The sequence below is a fragment of the Pseudopipra pipra genome, chromosome 7 (genome assembly GCF_036250125.1).
Source record: "Pseudopipra pipra isolate bDixPip1 chromosome 7, bDixPip1.hap1, whole genome shotgun sequence".
Taxonomy (NCBI): domain Eukaryota; kingdom Metazoa; phylum Chordata; class Aves; order Passeriformes; family Pipridae; genus Pseudopipra; species Pseudopipra pipra.
The window spans coordinates 20,239,206-20,256,678 of NC_087555.1; the positions used below are offsets into that span (position 1 = coordinate 20,239,206).

Consider the following 17,473-nt stretch of genomic DNA (forward strand, 5'->3'; position numbering starts at 1 on the left):
TGGAAGTGGAAGGGGGAACAGGGAAATAAGTCAGGAAACATAATTTTAATTTTTTCTCTCCGTGTTCTCCCCTGACATAGAGATGTGTATCTCTTCACCCAGCTTGGTCCAATTTCACATCTCCAATTTTGGGGCTTCCAGAATGGTCTGATAAAATTTGGTTGTGGGATATCTGTTCAGAATGTTTTAAAACACTGTTATTTCTCTGAGAAGGAAATGCTGTGTGCAGCTTGTCAATGGTGTACCTTTCTCTCATGCTTTTCTTCAATCAGAGATTTGTTTTCCTTTTCATCACCTACCTCTGCATAATGATGTTGGATGGTGAGATTGGCCTGCGCCTGAAATCAATTAGCTGTGATGAGGAATGTGACACAGACCTAAAACACTGCTAATTGAGTGCATTGAAAATGCTGATTTCTGTTTAGCAGGAGCAGAGGATGTTGCTGCCTGCTCCCCCCTCATCCCCCATATTTTATCAAAACTGCAAAAAAAAAAAGACCTTGTTGATAATGAATAGCAGCTGGTCTATTTTTCCTCTGAATCAATTGTGATATAACTTTATTCAGTCAATTGCTGTTTTTTTTCACTGCATCAAGTGGGCAGCCTTTCCACTCTCTTGCAATGTACTCATGCATGTGCACACACAAAGAATACTAATTACTTTAAAATAAGTTGGAAAAGTAGCAGGAGCCTATATCTTCAAGTTCCCTGTCCATGAGCTCTGCTAATGAGCAGCTAGATTTACTCAAACGATGAAAACTCCAACAAAGTTTTATTATACAGTCGTCCAGCTGATGAAACATCTAGACATATTAGTTGAGCATTGTGACATTTTAGTTTTTTATTTCGCCTCAATAACTAAGAGTAACATTGCAGTGCACATAAAAACGTGTTTTTATAGCTGCTTTATGATTGTTAGATGGATGCTCATCAAGCTGCTTGCATAGTTGTTAACTGAGATGTTGAATCAAACTCAGGAGTTGTGAAGTTGTCTACTGCTAATAACGTTCAGAATATGGAAAATAGTGGATCAAAGAGCAAAAACAGGGATTTGGAAGAGTGTGTAGTAAGGAGAAATGTAATTTTCACTGCATAAACCAATAGGGAGGCAATCTTGTTCTTCTTGGGACATCAATATTTTGCCATCTAATTTTCAAATGTGAACTTGAAAAGCTATGCTTGTTTATTGTCTCAGTAGAGTGTAGAAGATCACTTATGCAATTGGATGCATTTATGTAGAGGAACAGCCATAAGAAATAGAATTGGAATAGATGGGAAATACATGCCTTTCTTTTCTTATTTTTTTCATAGGTACATAATTTAAGAATTAGTGAAAAACAGATAACTTTCTAATATAGAGCTTTTTTATTTATTTATTCTTATGGAAAAAAACCAAATGGTTACATTTTTTTTTTCAGCCACATAATAATTCAGATTCATTAACAAAAGATGCTGCTCTTGCATAGGAGTACTGGGTTCTTTAGATTTACTTTGAGCAAGAGGCTTTTCTAGTTTTGTCATGTTTTCTCTGCTTCTATAGACCCCATCGATCTAGCTTTCTTTCCTTTGAGGAGAGTTGAGGTATAACATCTCAAAATGTAAAGGAATTTAAGGTTATTTGGTAATGCAACTGTCCCTTCACATGAAAAGCAGTGTGTGTAGCTGCCATCAACAGGCATTCTAAAAAATGAAGCAGAAGAACCAGTGAGGGTCCAGTGATTTTGAGTGGGTGGACTCTGTGCTACTCATGTCATATAAAAATAAGTAAATAAATAGGCAAAAAGATTTTATCTCCCAGTAGTAAAGTTTCTCTGTTCTGGAAGATGCAATGTGTAGTGCTAAACTGCCTCTTTAAGGGAGAGGCCTGCATTTCTGCCTGCATCTCTGTTTTTGAAAGCTTGGAATTGGTTTTAGGAAGCATTCTGGTATGGGGGGGGGGGAGGGAACCCACCAAAAAAATGTAAATAATTTGTAATGTAAAGGGCAAGGAAGGTTTTTGAAGGCTGTTGTCTTAACCTGTAAGTTTGCTAAAAGTTTGCTTGTTTCCTTCTGGCAAAATAATATCTTTTGCCAATGCCCTGCATTGTGCCAATGCTCTATTATTGACCCATAAAGAACTAAATACTATATTAAAGAACAAAGTATAAAATCAAATGGTCAGCAAACACGACCTTGTCCAGATCAAGGGAGGTGTGGATGTCAATCCTTCCTCTTCTCCCAAGCTTGCTTGTGGTTTAATCAGTCCTGCTTCCTGCTGCCTGGTGGGAGAAGGCTCCTGTGCGATGGTGCAGCAGCGCATCCCACCTCGCTGAGGCTGCTCATCACCCTCGCAGTGAGCACCGAGCTGGGGCCTTTGGCCCTGAACATGCCCAGGCAAGAAGTGAGCAGTGCTCCATTATGATATAGAAGTACCTTCTTAAAGGTAAACTTGCTATGTCTTTTTTTGCAGGACTTTGTACTTACACCAAGAGCTATATTTTATGGTTTTCTAGGTTGTGTCAGTTGCAGACTTTTTTTAGCATAAGCTGAAAGCTGCAGCTTTCTGATAGTGCAAGACGTGCAATTTGAGAAATTAAAAATTCCTAACCATTTTTTTTCAGCTCTGTAGAAAGGTTTTTGTGACGTTAAGTGTTTACATTGAGGAAAAGTACAATAGATATCTGATTGAGGTTGTTAAACCTGGAACTATTCCCAGCATCTCATAGAACCAACTGAGAATCCTGTTGAATTCAGGACCTTTTTTTCTCTCTCTCTTTTTTTTTTCCCCTCCTTGTTAGAGCACTTCTGATTAAAACAAACTTTAACTTCACTGAAGCATTCACTCTATATTATGAAAACTAGGAAGAGGGTGGAGAAATCCACCTTAAATTAGAACAGAGAATCCAGAGGGAAGGACCATTACTGAAATCTCTGCCCCATGACTTAATAATACTTCACAATAGCTTCAGCGGGACTAAAATTTCACTCCCAATCTGTGTTGATTATGAGCTCCTCAGTTTACTCCTGGGGCTATAAAATGGAAAAGGATCCAATCATGATTAAAGAGTAGGTGTGATTTGAATGGAAGGTGATTACTAAAATCTCCCTGAAGTCTTCCACCCTGCTTGTGCTGCAAGCTTTTCCTATTTATAATAGCATAGCAGAGCTATCCAAGCAGAAAATGACACCAGAGAGAAAGAGTTTTCTGATTGTTTCTGATTAGGTTCAATGCTAACCTTGTAAATCTGGCTGTCAGATGGTGCACTGCCAAGTCAACCATAAGCATGATGCTTCACAAAAGATGGAAAGGGTGAGGAAAGTCCTGCATTTATGTGTTGCTTGATATTTTCTTTTTTTCTTCTTTTTCACCAGAAGAATTTTTGAAAAGATAAATCTAGAGTCTTGGTGGAGAGCTACTGAGCTACAGTTTAGTGTTATATAAATTACTCATTTAAAACTGCTTTGTGTTCATGGATTTTTGTGTATGTATTTATGTGTGTGAATTTATAAGGCCAAGATAGGTTTGAATCTCTGAGGTCTGTGCTATTTGAAGGTAGTGTAGCATGGATTGGTCTGTGGAAATCAAAGCAGCGCTCTGTTTAGGTGAATGAGTGTTACTTTTTACCTTTTTTATCATCTTTGTATTCTGTTGTCAGCATACTCAAGCTTTTTCATAGCCAAAGTTTCTAGTTTTTGATACAATAATTGCAGATAAAGTCTTACAGTTAAGCTATATATATTTAAATCCAAAGATGACTAGGGCTATTACATTTGCATATGCCCTATAAATTGTTTTAGGCAACATAAATGTTTATGCTAAAAATAACTGTACTGAAGTAAATTTAATATTCCTCTCCTAGTATAAGCCAAAGGCCTAAAAATACCAATCGGGAGAGTACTCCAGTGACCTTGTGACAAATCAAATTTAAACTGAAGACAGCTGTTGGATGCAAAAAATTACAACAAAGCGAATTAAACATTCTGTTTCAGTCCAGGAGAGCAAATAGATTTATTTTCCAGTTTAGGGTATGTTCAGTGTTATGGTTTTACTTGCTGTGAAATTGGCATCCTGAAAAGATTTGGTACCATTTTGGTTTAGTGAGGGTTATACTCTGACATACTGGAACATGCAAATAATATGTTCTCAAATTCATTAGAGGCAAAATATGTTCTTTAGCCTCAGATAAATTGTGACTGGTTAATAATTGCAAAAGGCCTGTTTTGTTGCATGTGCCAGGTATCCACGGGGCTACCACTTATCAAGTACACCTTCTTATGTATTTATTTATGCTAATTGCTGCTAAGGCAATGCACAGAAAAAATTATTCCATAATATTTTGTAACAATTACGCAGGTGAAGCTAAGTTATTGGTGTATGCCATTTGCATTTATATTAGCAGCTTCTTTCTATTTTGGATATTCTTTCAAACTAGCATGGAAAAAGTTTTTCCAGGAAAAAGAAAATTAGGTAAGTTTTAGTAATTTTGCCTATTGGTGACATCTGTTGAAAATATCTTGTGGTTTATTGTTAAATTACGTCTATGCTGTAATTTAAATTTGATATAACGAACATGTACTTTTGGCTTAAATGCACTGTTAGAACCGAATTTGTTGGAAAGCATGTTAGAATGAGTTGTAGCAAGAGGACAGAGTGCACACTACTCCTCTTGAAAATGCTGCTTTTCATCATGTATGGGTCCTGATACAATTAGAAGTGCAGTTTCAAAAATGTGCACTTTATGAACTGTTAAGATAAATCTGTTGCCAGTTGTCTGATGTGTTCTAGGCAGCTGCAAATCCCATAGATGATGTTGCCTCACCCATTGTGAATTATTGCTTGAAGCAAATAAGTGTCTTTACAGCAAACTGTAAATGTGGCATTACAGCTAACTGAGAATAAACATGTGGATCAGAGGCAGTGGGGGACATGAAATTTCACGACATGTTTCTTTTTCCAAAGTTTTGTTATCTGACATAGGCTTCAGAGAAATAAGTATTTTGTCATCTGTAGTTTATCACTTCCACTAAAATTTCTGTAGCTTCCAAGTTTTTTGTGTCTTGTGTGTAAGGCTCCTTTGTTCCTTCTCCTGCCCAGAGTTTCTTCACCTGTGGCCAGTGATGTTGTTTTCACTTCCTTTTGTAGAATGGTTTGAGTTGGAAGGGACCTTTAAATGGTCATCTAGTCCAACACCCCTGCAATGAGCAAGGACATAGAATCATAGAATAGTTTGGATTGTAAGGGATCTTTAAAGGTCTTCTAATCCAACATTCAGTCTTTGATTAGATCAGGTTTTCTTGCTCTCAAACAATAGCATGATTAGTAAAAGTAAAACCTGGGAAAGGGCAGTGCTGTTTTCTCTAATCTCTCCTCATGAGCTGTCACCCATCATCACAGTACATGTTAAGGAACAACAAAATGTTTCTCATTTTGTTTCTGTATTTCATGTCCATGTTGAGAGCAAGCGTGTGCATGCAAGTAGAATTTTCCAGATGCATTTTTTCTTTTTTTCATTTTAAAATGTTTGTATTATATTACATTACATTAAGCTTGGGGGTTTTTTATTATTTAAACAAAATGCAGCTTTACAGAAATTGTGATGCATAAAACAATAATAGTGTTAGGTGCTATTGAAATGAAGGCCATAGAAAGAAGAGAATGAAATGATTGATGATCAGAGCAGGAAAGGGAAAACATGGTCGGGTGATAGTATTAACCTGGACAGTTATGATTTCAGTTTACTTACTGCTGCGTTTGTCCCAGCATTCAAATGAAATGTAACGCACTCCTTTGAAGTGATATTGCTCTTGGACTTAGCATAAGATAAAAGTGCAAGCTTGTTTTCAATGACATTTCCAGCACAGCAATTTCAAAACCAAGAAAAAAAAATTTAAAGCATTTAATTTTGAATGTCCAGGAAATAGATGATTTGTTCACAAATGAGGTAACTTTGTCTGCTGAGGGTTCACTCTGATTATTCTCCTTAGATCCTAGAAAACCTAAAATGTTACATTTTGGGGCACCATGATTTTTTTTCTCCAAGGTAAAATGTGCTCTTCCCCAGTGCAAGCTTTGTGCTTACGTGTGACCTAGGATCCCTCAAGGTTTTTGCTTTGTTATGCTAGAAAGCTTGTCTAATATTGCTATTATGGAGCTCAGTAACCATTCTTGCCCTACATATTTTGTTTGGCTATCTAATACGAGTGTACTCTTCTGTAGTACTTACTAGATTAGCCATTTTTCTACTCGTTGACTTAAAATATCCACCACTTGTGGATTTAGGGCATTCCCGGAGTTCAAGACGATAAGCAACATCTGGAGCTTAAGCCTTAAATTGACTAGAGGTCTAGACATTTCATAGGCTATTGCATGTTCCTGTGGACCTTCTTCCACTTACCTTGTTTTAATAAGTGACTTTGCCCTAAACAAGGACAACAGTAATCATCACCACACTGGTTACCTCAGTTCCACACATAACAAGTGGGTTTTTGGGGGGCAAGTAAGGGTAATCTCTTTACATATACTTAATCTCATCATTCTTCTCAGCATATGGCTGGATATATTGTCTGCAATATTCACCTGTCTCTGAGATACAATTATACAGCAATATCTGTCATTAGGCACATTTGTCTTGGGTGAATGGTGGGCTTTTTTGATCTTGTTTATGTATATTTACTTATATAAAACAAGCTGCCAATAACTATTTTGTCAAATACTTACTCGCAGGGCTCAGTTTGTTTTCCTATAGATACATGTTCAAAATCCTTTTTAAAGGAATCTGTGAACCATTGTGTAATTTACTGCACCAATTAACACAAGCCAATACTTTTACAAGTAATTAAATCAGTTTAAAAATGTTGCACAGCTCACCCATCTGTTTGAAGTAACAGCTAAATTGCATTATAATACAAATTAAAATGTATACTTCCATAACTTCTACTTTTAAGTATATGACAGCACTTACACTGTGTGCATGTATGTTCCCCTATTAAATAATGTAGTTTTAATTACCTGCTGTATACATTTTTTATTCTAGCCCATTAGTTTTATCCCCATGTGTAGAAATGCTGAATCCAAGAAACAAGGCAGTAAATATTACTGTCCTTTAATGACCAATTAAAGCAGCCTATCATCAACCTTGGCATCAGCTGAATCACTAATTGAAAGTACAGATATGGTTAAAATAAAATGGTGCTTGGGAAGTAGAGAGTCAGCCTCATCTGTACAGGACACTATTCTCCAGAGGCAGCAATACTTCATTTCATAAACCATCCTGCAACCAAAGCTTGTTAAACCTGGAAGCTAAGCAAGTGATTCTGAAGTGATGGCAAGCATAATACAAAGCCTCAGTGCACCTTGATGGCTTTATCCTGAATAATCTGGACCTTTTTATGGCTTTTGTGAGGGGAAATATAAAATTCATTAGCTACATACTTTTAAAAATAGTGTGGGTCTGTTGACAGCTGCATCTTGTGCAGGTAGCTCAGTTTGCAAGCTGTGGTGCGAGATGCAGATTGAGCTCTGGGTGGGAGCCTAGAGAGACAAAAGGCTGTGAACTGCCAACCCCTTTCCAGGTAAATGGATACTGGGAGACACAGCAGGAGTGGAGGACACAGGAGGAAAAGTGACACTTTCCTGCACTTGGACTGTGAGGGTATAAAAGCCCAGGGGTTCCTTTGTTGGGGTCCCTCCTCGGAGGCAGCAGCTCGAGCTGTTTCTGTGTTACTGCACCGTGAATAAATTGCTTTATGGAATGAGATGTTTGAAACTCTGCCATGGGAAACACGGGGTGAACTGGTAAGGAAACTGGTCTGACTGTGAGTGGGGTGTGTGGAGAGTCAAGTGGGGACCACTGGAGCTGCTGGTGTGAAGGGGCTTCAGTCCCAGCAGTGAACGTCTCTGGCGTTGGGAGTGTCTTGTGCATGGTCAGACTGGGAAGTTTCCTTAGCAACACCTACGATGTTTATAGCTGCTCTAGCCCTGTAGACTTGTCTGTTCCAGATACTAGCAGAAGTTCATTTTCTGCTTTAAATGTGATAATACAAGATAAACTGTCCTGACTGGTGAAACTAATCCAATAAGCAGTTGTTGATACCTCAAAAACAGGGACAGAGAAAAGTACTGCTGTGCTCAGCCTTCATGCAAATACTCTTGTAAAGTTCACAGTGTCAGACTATTGGGAAGATATGAGGAAAATGGAGGCAACACAGGGAACAGAAGCAGATAAAAAGGTTAAAACACTGAAGTTCTGAGATAAAGTATACTTGATTAAATGGAAGTTAAAATAAAATATGAAAAAATGCTTTTTTGTATTCTGATGAACTATTCAAGGTTATGTGAGGAAAGGTAAAAGGAATAAGGGGAAAAAAACCCAACCTTACAAAGTGTATGACAGTGAGATCTCTTGGGCACTGCAGTGATCTCTGCAGGCAGAGGCGAGATGAAAGATGATGGACCTGGTTTTTCTCCATTTGCCTTAAACTGTACCAAGCAATATCAAAGAAAAGGTTCTTGAAGGAACTACTTCAAGCGCAACTTGTCCCCTGAAACTGGCTGAATTCACTTTGCCATGTACTGGACAGTGTAGGGACAGTGTAGGGACCATCTCTTCATGAAATCCCTGTGTTCTTATTTTTGTGGCTGGTTTGAATGGATACATTTAGATGGGAGAATGCTAACCTATGCAAAAGCACATAAGGAAAATGGAGAGTGATGAAAATTACAGGGAATTGTACCAGATTGAAGCAGATTAAAACTACTGAAGAACAGAGTGAGGTTAAAGAGATTTTTGTAAATCAAACAAAAAGGTGGAGTGGGAAGAGAAAGGGAGGAGAAAGACATGTAGGAAGGTCAAGGTGCCTGTCCTATCTTATGGTAATGAATTTAAGCTGGGACTGGCAAACCATGTGCAACTCTCTGTTTTGTAAAAACTAATAATGGAAAGAAGTAAACATTCTTGCAAGGAGAAGAAAGAATAATAGGAAAGCAGACAGGTGACAGCTTTCCAGGGCATGCTGGCAGAAGGAGATACAGGGAAGAAGAATGTGTTGAGGGCTAAGCCACAGCTGAAGGATCTGCTGATGCCTGAAGTCAGACAAGGGTATGTGAGTGTGGAGGGGGAGCTCTGTGGGTGCTGGAACTACCTAAATGAAGAGCTACCTGCACACAGAGAAAAGGGAGCAGGTTTAGTGTTGCTTTAAGGTAAGAGACTAGAGCCAGAAGTGATTCACACTGGAAGCTTTGAGGGCAGTGACTGGTCAGATGAATGAAGGTGAAAGAACTGGAGGGACCCCAGCAAGTCCTGATGCCAACTTGAAAAGACCATCTATACTTGTTGCATTATCAAGGGGGAAGAAAATAAATCTGAAGTTAGATTGCTGGGATTCTTCCAGATGAATGAAGTTTAAGAAAGGCATCGTTATACCACAAATTTTTCTCCAATGCAGTGACTTCAGAAATAAAAGCCATGTAGAAAAAGAAACAATTGCTAGAAGTAGGCATGGCCTTGTGGGGCTCTTGCCGTCATAGTGGCATGTGTTTGTTAGTGCTGCCAAACAGACTTTGTGGGCAGAATGTAACATATTTGTGAACTGGTAGAGAGCCAGGTGACAGATAACTCAGCACAGAGCCCGCTCCTGTCAAGAGTTAGTGCTATATGCTTGCTTTCATTGCACAGGTTACAAATGCTTTGGTCTCGTGTTTTATCTACTTTATCTTCATAAAGAGCAGGCTTAATGGAAAATTGGAGGGATTACTACTTCCTTTGTCTTCCTGTTCATGTTTGATAAGAGGTGAAGTTTCTGGTGAGTGAAGTTCTGCATGGGATACAGTGTTCTTCCCCAGGAACCTAGATGATATTCCAGCTGATTTCATGTAAGACGTGAGTTGGACAGAGGATGAAATTCAGCCCTTTAAAAACAGGCATGAATCCCATAGAAACTTATGGGGTTTGTGACTTGAATCAAATCTGGTTTGCCTCTCACAGCTCAAGCCAAACGCAGTCTGCAGTACAGCGGATAATGGAGACCAGTGTTACACTGGGCTGTCCTTAATGTTGTGTGAGGATAAGATCTGGTATATAATGGATAACTGTTGAAACTTCCTGCAATAGAAGATGCTTTTTGAGGAGGGATTTTAATGCAAGTGAATAAAGAATAAAAAAATTTATCCCTTTGTGCTCTTGCTACATTTTGGCACCACTTTTCTGTTAAGATGTTCCTATGTCTTGTGCTAAGAAAGAATCGGTGCATGATCTGAGCGTGATGCACTTGGAGCCAAACAGCTCATGCATCAAGATGGACGGGCCCAGGTGCTGGTTGTGGCTTATCTCACTTCTGTGGCTGCTTCTTTATTGCCGAAAGAGGATGGATGTCGTGCTAAATAATTTTATTCACTGGATGTGCTAGCACTTCCATAATGATACTGTAGGGAGCTCTCTGCTTCCCCCTTGCTTTTACTACTATGCTAAGGTGCCTAGAGGTCCCATTTCTCTTTGAGAAAAGAGGTCATGTTAGAAAATAGGCCAGAGAAAGGAACTCCTAAAGGAAAAAGGGATGTAGGGTTGGAATTATTCTTGATAGTTTTCGTTTAGCTGCAGATATGGTGTTAATCAGAACACCTCAATTTTGGGGTATTTGCTTCCCCCAAATAAAAGTTGTCTGCATTACAAAACCACTGCACATAGTTCTACCTTACTTGATATGTAATGCTGCCTTTGCAGAATAAATGCTCAAGGATAAATCCTGCATGACAAATAAATCGCCTCTTGCTCTCCTTGGCTCCTTCAGGTGAGGCAGGGATATAATGTAGAGTCAGCTAATGTGCAGACCTAGCAGAAAAATGGATCTTTTTTCCTGCATTAGGCATGTCATCAGAGGTGATATTTGAGACAAGTCTCTTACAGGTGCAGCTGAATCAATACAATGGTTTTTTTTCGTCAGATGACTCCTCTTCTTCCATTTCATAAACTCGTATTTTTAACAAGAGAAAAGGAAGCAGATGTTATTCAGTACAATGTTTCACGTCATATGGATCTCCCTTTTTTTGGCACATTGCTGCTTCAATAAGCCAGTTTCAGCAGTTTTAAGAAGGTTTTTTACATACTGTTTTCACTTAGGGCAGTGCAAATTTCTTTGGAAATCTATGACAATCAATTAAGTAAATGAGAAAATAGAATGCTTGTAATTAAGATAATCAAACTACATGAAATCCATCCTACAAGTGCTAATATCTGTATATCTCTAAGCTGTCTATTAATTAAACACCATGTAAGTGTTGCAATTGGACTCAGGCTGCTTTCATGAAAATGAGAGAAAGATGAAAATGATTGGAGGGGTTTTACTGTGTGTGAAACTCTTAGTTCGTTTAAGTCATCTCATTATGGTTTGTAAGGTTGCTGCATTGCTGCAGGCATTCCTGGGATGCCCAAGAACTCTGTAGCAGGCTTAAGCTGCTTCTGAAATAGGTGACACAAAGCAAATACACTTTGGTTTGCAAAAGCTCCCTTTCTGCTCAGGGATGGGTGTTATTTCACCTTCAATTCCATAAATGAAACCAGTGGTCAAGATGTTAGATATTTCATTCTACCTAGGAAACTGCAAAGGGAACAATGGAGAGAGAGGAATTTTTATGACTAGTTCTTATAATAAAAGGGAAGTTTTCCTACTTTCATGTTGTTTTGTGTTTTTATGTTGTTGTGAGGACCCTAAAGTCACCCAGACCTTCCTGCTGGAAAAAACAGCATCTTCGTATGTTTGTGTTGGTAAACAAACATTACATGAGGCTAACTGGGTAATCTGGTTGTATTCACACTGTGATTCTTGATTTATTTGCAGGTGCTTTTGGGGGGCTTGGGGAAGCAAAAGGCTCTGTTAGGGTCAATATGGATCTATGAGAGACCAGAGGAGGACCCTTTCCCTCTGTTTAGGTACCCTCCTGGTGGTCACACAGCAACTTCAAAGCAATTTATTGTGTTTTTATGAGATGTGGGGTTTGGGGCATTTGTGCTTTCTCTTTTTCTCCTGTGTGTAGTTTTGATGGCCGCAGGCACACGTTACGATACCATGGAGGTAGCAAAAGAACCATGTTGTAGGGCCAAGGGAGTAAGAAAGCTTCACCACCTTAGAACAGCCAGACTTTGGTCTTATTGGCTGGGGATGCCAAACCAGCTAAACAGGGCAAAGCAGAAGATGAACCCATCTGCTACTTTGTCAGATATTGCCATGGCTACTTTAATATTATGTCTTTGGCTTCAAAGGAAGTAGTACACCTGATCCATGTGGACATCAGCTTAATGAAGTTGTTGCACAAATGATGAATAAAAGTAGTATTTTGGGTTTTTTATTTTTTCAATTATTATTTTAAAATCTGCTTTTACAGCACAATAGTCTTCCTTATGACAAATGAGCCTATTCACTGATACTGTGTTTTCAGATAATACCATTTACATTTCTAGAAAGAAGCGAAGAAGAAAACTTACAGGACATCTTTAATTTTTCACTTGATTTTGTCATTTTGTTTTTGTTAAATTTTTTTTTATTTTTGACATTGATACAAAAAATAGTATCTTGATTAGCAGCTTTGCTGGCAATCCCACAAAACTGTAAATAATACATTAATCTAAAAGAATACACTGCTACAGACACTATAGATAAAACAATATATACAATTTAGACAAATAAATACATAAGTACAGCCAGTCATATATAATGATACACCTAAAGTTTGGTTACTGTTGACAAGCTTTTCTAGTTAATTACACTCTTCATTTACAAATTGCCATTGCCATCTACATTGGAAAGACAAAAAAAATCCCAATAAAGAATCAAAATTGATACTTATTATTATTGTTAGGAAAGATGGAAAATGAACCTTGAGACTTCTGTTCAAATATTCTCATGGGTTTAGCAAAAAAAGAAGAAAAGCTTTTGTGGAAAAACTCCTCCGAAAGAGGCACTTCTCCCTCAACCTGCTTTGCTCAATGTGCCTTGTTCATGTACATTTTGGAATCAAAATATGATTATAGCCACACTTTTGATGTGACTGGAAGCCAGCATGTCTAACTAAGTTGTCATTTGTCCCATGCTCAGTGAAACAAAATGACCTTTAAGGTAATGTAAATATTTCTTTGATTATTCCTTTGATTAAAGGAAGTCTATTGCAAATATTTGTTTGTTAACAGTATTCCATGTGGCAAAAATACTACTGAGTGGAAGGGACAGCAGTCCCTGTGAGTAGATGTATTGCTCCTTTTCTATCTGCAGGTTGCAATACTGAAATTTCTGAGCAAAGAGAAAATAATAAATCTGAAGCGTAACAAGCTAGTGAAATTTAAAATCAGAAAATTAATAGAAGTAGAAAATTAGGCTATTGTTGTGTTGCATTAAATTCACTTGACAGCAAAAGAAAAAATATCTTGTACATTCAAAAGTTAGGGCACACATGCTTAAGGCTCTTGAAACACTGGACAAATATGCCTCACTCAGCTCCATGCATAACAGACTGCTACATAGCAAGCAGACTTACACATATATACAGCTGAATACAGAAGAAAATGCCTTAGAAATATGTACATCAGTTTCAAGAAGAGCATTTACATTTCTGTTCAAGATCTATCTATTTATAAATGGCAGGAAATACACTTTTTCAGATACTATTTTCAAGGTGTACCTTGCAGTCATTAATGCAGTCTACTTGTAGTAGGAGAAATTCAAGGCTACCATGCTACTTGAGCCCTGAGGTATCTGGACTGGGAGCCTTGCTGTCCTCTTGGATACTAACCCAAGGCCACAGAAGCATCAGCAGAAGTAAGGCAACCAAATCCATTCGGTTGTGGATTCAGAAACCCCAAATTACTGCACAGTGCAGAGGGATAGCAGAAGTGATTGCAGCCTGTGGGTTCAAATCATTACTAAGTGTGTTCCTGATAGAGTGGCATCTATGCTGTGTGACTTACCCGAGGGCTGGGGATGAATTCCAGCCTCCTTTCTGTTCATAAACAAGCATATTCTGGGGCTCGGGTAAGAAAAGCTGAACTTAATGCAATCACTGTGTTATATATTCACTTATGCAGTCAGTTGTACCTTGTTTAGCTGGAGTTCTGAGTTTGACAGGAAGCAAGAGCAACTTAAACAGGACTAGATCAACTAGGGAAGGATAAATCTTAATTATGCTGCAAGAGATTCAGTATTTTTATAAAAGTTACTGAATTTTTTTTTTATTTATGAAGGGTACACAAGCTCCTGTTGATTAACAGTAACTTTTAGGCTGTCTGTTGTATAGCTTCATCTTTAGATCTGAAATAGATTTGTTTGAGATGGCTCCTGCTAGCGACTTGAAGGCCAGGCACACTTTACCTTACTTACAAGTAGTTTCTTTCAAAATGGTAGTGCTGCATCTGTGAATAAGACTAACAATATGACATGAAACTGCAAACCTTTTAGGGTAGCATCTTCATTCCTCTGTTACTGTTGTAAAGTGCTGTGTACACCTATGGCAAAATCAGGTCAGAGCTTTCCTTTAAATTCTTCTCAGTTAATTTCTGACAACTTTATAGACATTCTGAATAACATACAGACGTAACAGTTTTGCATATGTTGCACATAATGCTAAGTGAAATGAATGAGGCTTTTGTGTGCGCTGTGGACGGTGTGAGTAATCTACGACTAATAATATATTTGGTGAGTTTTGTATCTTTGTAACTTGTCTGTGAGTTCTTCATTCCAAGTTATTTGCTGAGTGATATCGTATTTTACTTCTTTGTTATAAGATGGTGCTGAATAGAGAGAGCTTGATTTATCAAAGAGTTTTCATGACATTTCATAAGCATTCATTTTCAAAACACATATAAGCACATCATACAACTTGAATAAAATCGCGTGGACTTGATTTCTGTTGCATGCTCAGGGGATCTCCTGAGTGGCACCTCAGTGAGCGTTGGCTCTGTGATAAGTAACCTGAGAGCTTTAACAGGTTTTTAAAAAAGGCTAGAATATTTTGTTGTTGTTTGGGCTCTTTTACTAGATGCTTCTTAAAAGCCCTCTATTTTGGTGTGAAATTTGTACATAACTCTTATGTACTCTGCTACAACAGAAAATTGATTGCATTCTTTTGTTGGACTAAATTCTTCCTTTCAACACCATTAAAAATGTGGTAGAATCTCATGCCTGTATGTACTATAGCAAAAAGTAGAGCTTACTTGTAAAAAGCTGCTTTTGTGTTACTTTTTTTAGGTAAATATGGCACTGACTGACATTGAAGAAATATGCTGCTTATTGATACTTTGAGCATTCAATATAATTAGGTATTGCTACGCCAGATGTTTAGTTGAGAATCCATTGATACTAATGAGAGACATTACCTTGCTTTGAAATTAGAAGTTAAGATATTCATGCTGTTCTCATGTATCTTTAAGATAATTTTTCATACATCTCCCCTGTATTATTTCTCCTATAGATTCTACTTCATTTTTAAATTGTGTTACATCTTTTGTGGGCTATTTTAGAAAGTGTAAAGAAATGGGGTGTCTTCTGAAATAAATTAAAGAAATACCATTTGGTAGATGAAAATATATTTCAGTGTGTGGGTTTGTTTCTAAGGCCAGTGGGACTTTGATGTTTTTACCTGTCTAAATTCTGCTATTACACCATCAGTAAGCTATTTGGGAATTGCACATTGTACTTTAGAATATACATGTCAAGGTAGGTATATAACTTCAGTGCAAATGTATACTGCCTAATTTATTAACAAAGCTCTAAACAGAGATGGTTGTAGGGTGTCAGAAAAGAATAAAAGTTTCTTAGGGTCTGAGTCTTATCTCAGAGGCTGGGGCATGAACTGTTAACCAGCTCATAATAGCTTATTACTGTCCTTTTACACACAGATGCAAGAGCTGATACGTGTGATAGATAATATACAAAATCTGAGATTTGACTCGAGTTCCTTTAGGTTGGTGTAATGTCCTTACCAAAAAGAGCCTGAAGTTTGTAAACCAGTAGTCAAAGCGAGAATGAAAAATCAGTCATAAAAATCTTCTCACAGTTAATATCCCACAGTTTAACTTGTAAATCAGCAGATCACTTTGTCAAAAAATAACCAGACTAAACCAAAATTTAAAAAAAAAAGGTATTTACATCTGTAAAAATCTTAACATCTAAGATGTTTCTTGCTGGACATGTCATTCCAAATTCTGTGCATTTCTTCTGGTGTTATCTGGTGTACTGTGATCACCCTGCGGTACCTGCACAAGCTGTAGGCCATTTTCCAGTGATTGAAGCCACTGTTTTGGAAGGGGTGAATGCCCAGTTTCCGAAGGCAAAGTCCAACGTACACATCTTCAAGATGAAGAAGTCTGGTATGAAGGGAGGTTTTGTAAATCAGTTCTGCTACGTCAGCTGAAAAAATGTAGCCAGTGCCTGAACAGAAGGGTGGGTAATTGCTGTCGGGATACAAATCTCTCGGCATGTACCACTTACTGCGAACATCTCTTATTGGTCCTCCATTTATAACGTAACCAGTGAAGTACCTTCTCCTTGGCTTGGTGTTAGGTTTGAGCAGCTTATAAATAAGATTGTCCATATTTACAAAAATATCACTGTCTGTCTTCATAACGTACTTTGCTTTCGAACAAAACGTCGCTACCCACCTCATCCCCATCAACGTTTTCAGAGTGAGGTTATGGTAAGAGTCAATAAAATCCTCCACGATAATGTCATGAAAAATTTGGCTTTCTTGCTCTACCATTTGATTTAACACAGGATCTGTATTTTTTCCAAGAAGAAATAGTGTGGCGATTTTAATTCCTTTAAAGTTGTTTTCGTCTCCCCATGTTTCTCGAATGGCTTGCCTGGCATCAAACTCTTTGTGAGTTGTGCTGATGAGAATGACCAAGAAAGGGATGCTCTTCTCACATTTGTTGGGTTCATTGATAAGAAAGTCAAAGGAATGTGGATTTATAGGTCGAGTTCTTATGTTGCCAAAGGAAACGTTTTTTCTGGCTATGGATATGCTACTGACCTGTCTGTGGCCAGTGTAGGAAGAAGTAGGACGAGTTATACTTAAGTACCAAAGAGCACTTGCCCAACAAACAACTGTCAAAATGTATAAGCACGAGACTTTTGAAGCCATTGTTCCTCTAGCTCTTCTATTCCATGTGATGAATAAATAGCCTTTGTACGAGGAGCGCACCTATGTCCTGGAGAGGCAGCATATTATTAATGAAACTTGAAAGTTCGATATAGAAAAGTAACTCTGTAATCATTCATGGATCTCAAATAGGAGCTATTAACCCTGATGATACTCAGCTTTTCTTCTTTTACTAGCAGCGGCTTCCATTTCTTGGAATTTTCTGTTATTTCTGAAAAATACGAAGAAAAATTTTCCATTGCTAGATCATAAAAGCCTGGGGCAAGAAAAATGAGCTTATATATGGCTGGCCATTAATAAGCTAAGTGTCTTAATGCATTTCTCAGATATTCCTTTTTTTCTCATGAGGTACTA

General features: G+C 37.9%; 1 protein-coding gene across 4 annotated transcripts in view; it reads right to left on the reverse strand.

Moving 5' to 3' along the window:
* Positions 1-12,300: 12,300 nt before the first annotated feature.
* The window catches only part of B3GALT1 (beta-1,3-galactosyltransferase 1), a 186,491-nt gene continuing 181,318 nt past the window's right edge, over positions 12,301-17,473 (reverse strand). For all 4 annotated transcript variants that reach the window (XM_064660988.1, XM_064660984.1, XM_064660987.1 and 1 more), the window contains one exon: positions 12,301-17,330. In XM_064660988.1, the coding sequence (XP_064517058.1) occupies positions 16,121-17,101 (981 nt within the window). In that variant the 5' untranslated portion in view covers positions 17,102-17,330 and the 3' untranslated portion in view covers positions 12,301-16,120. The remainder of the gene's footprint in view (positions 17,331-17,473) is intronic.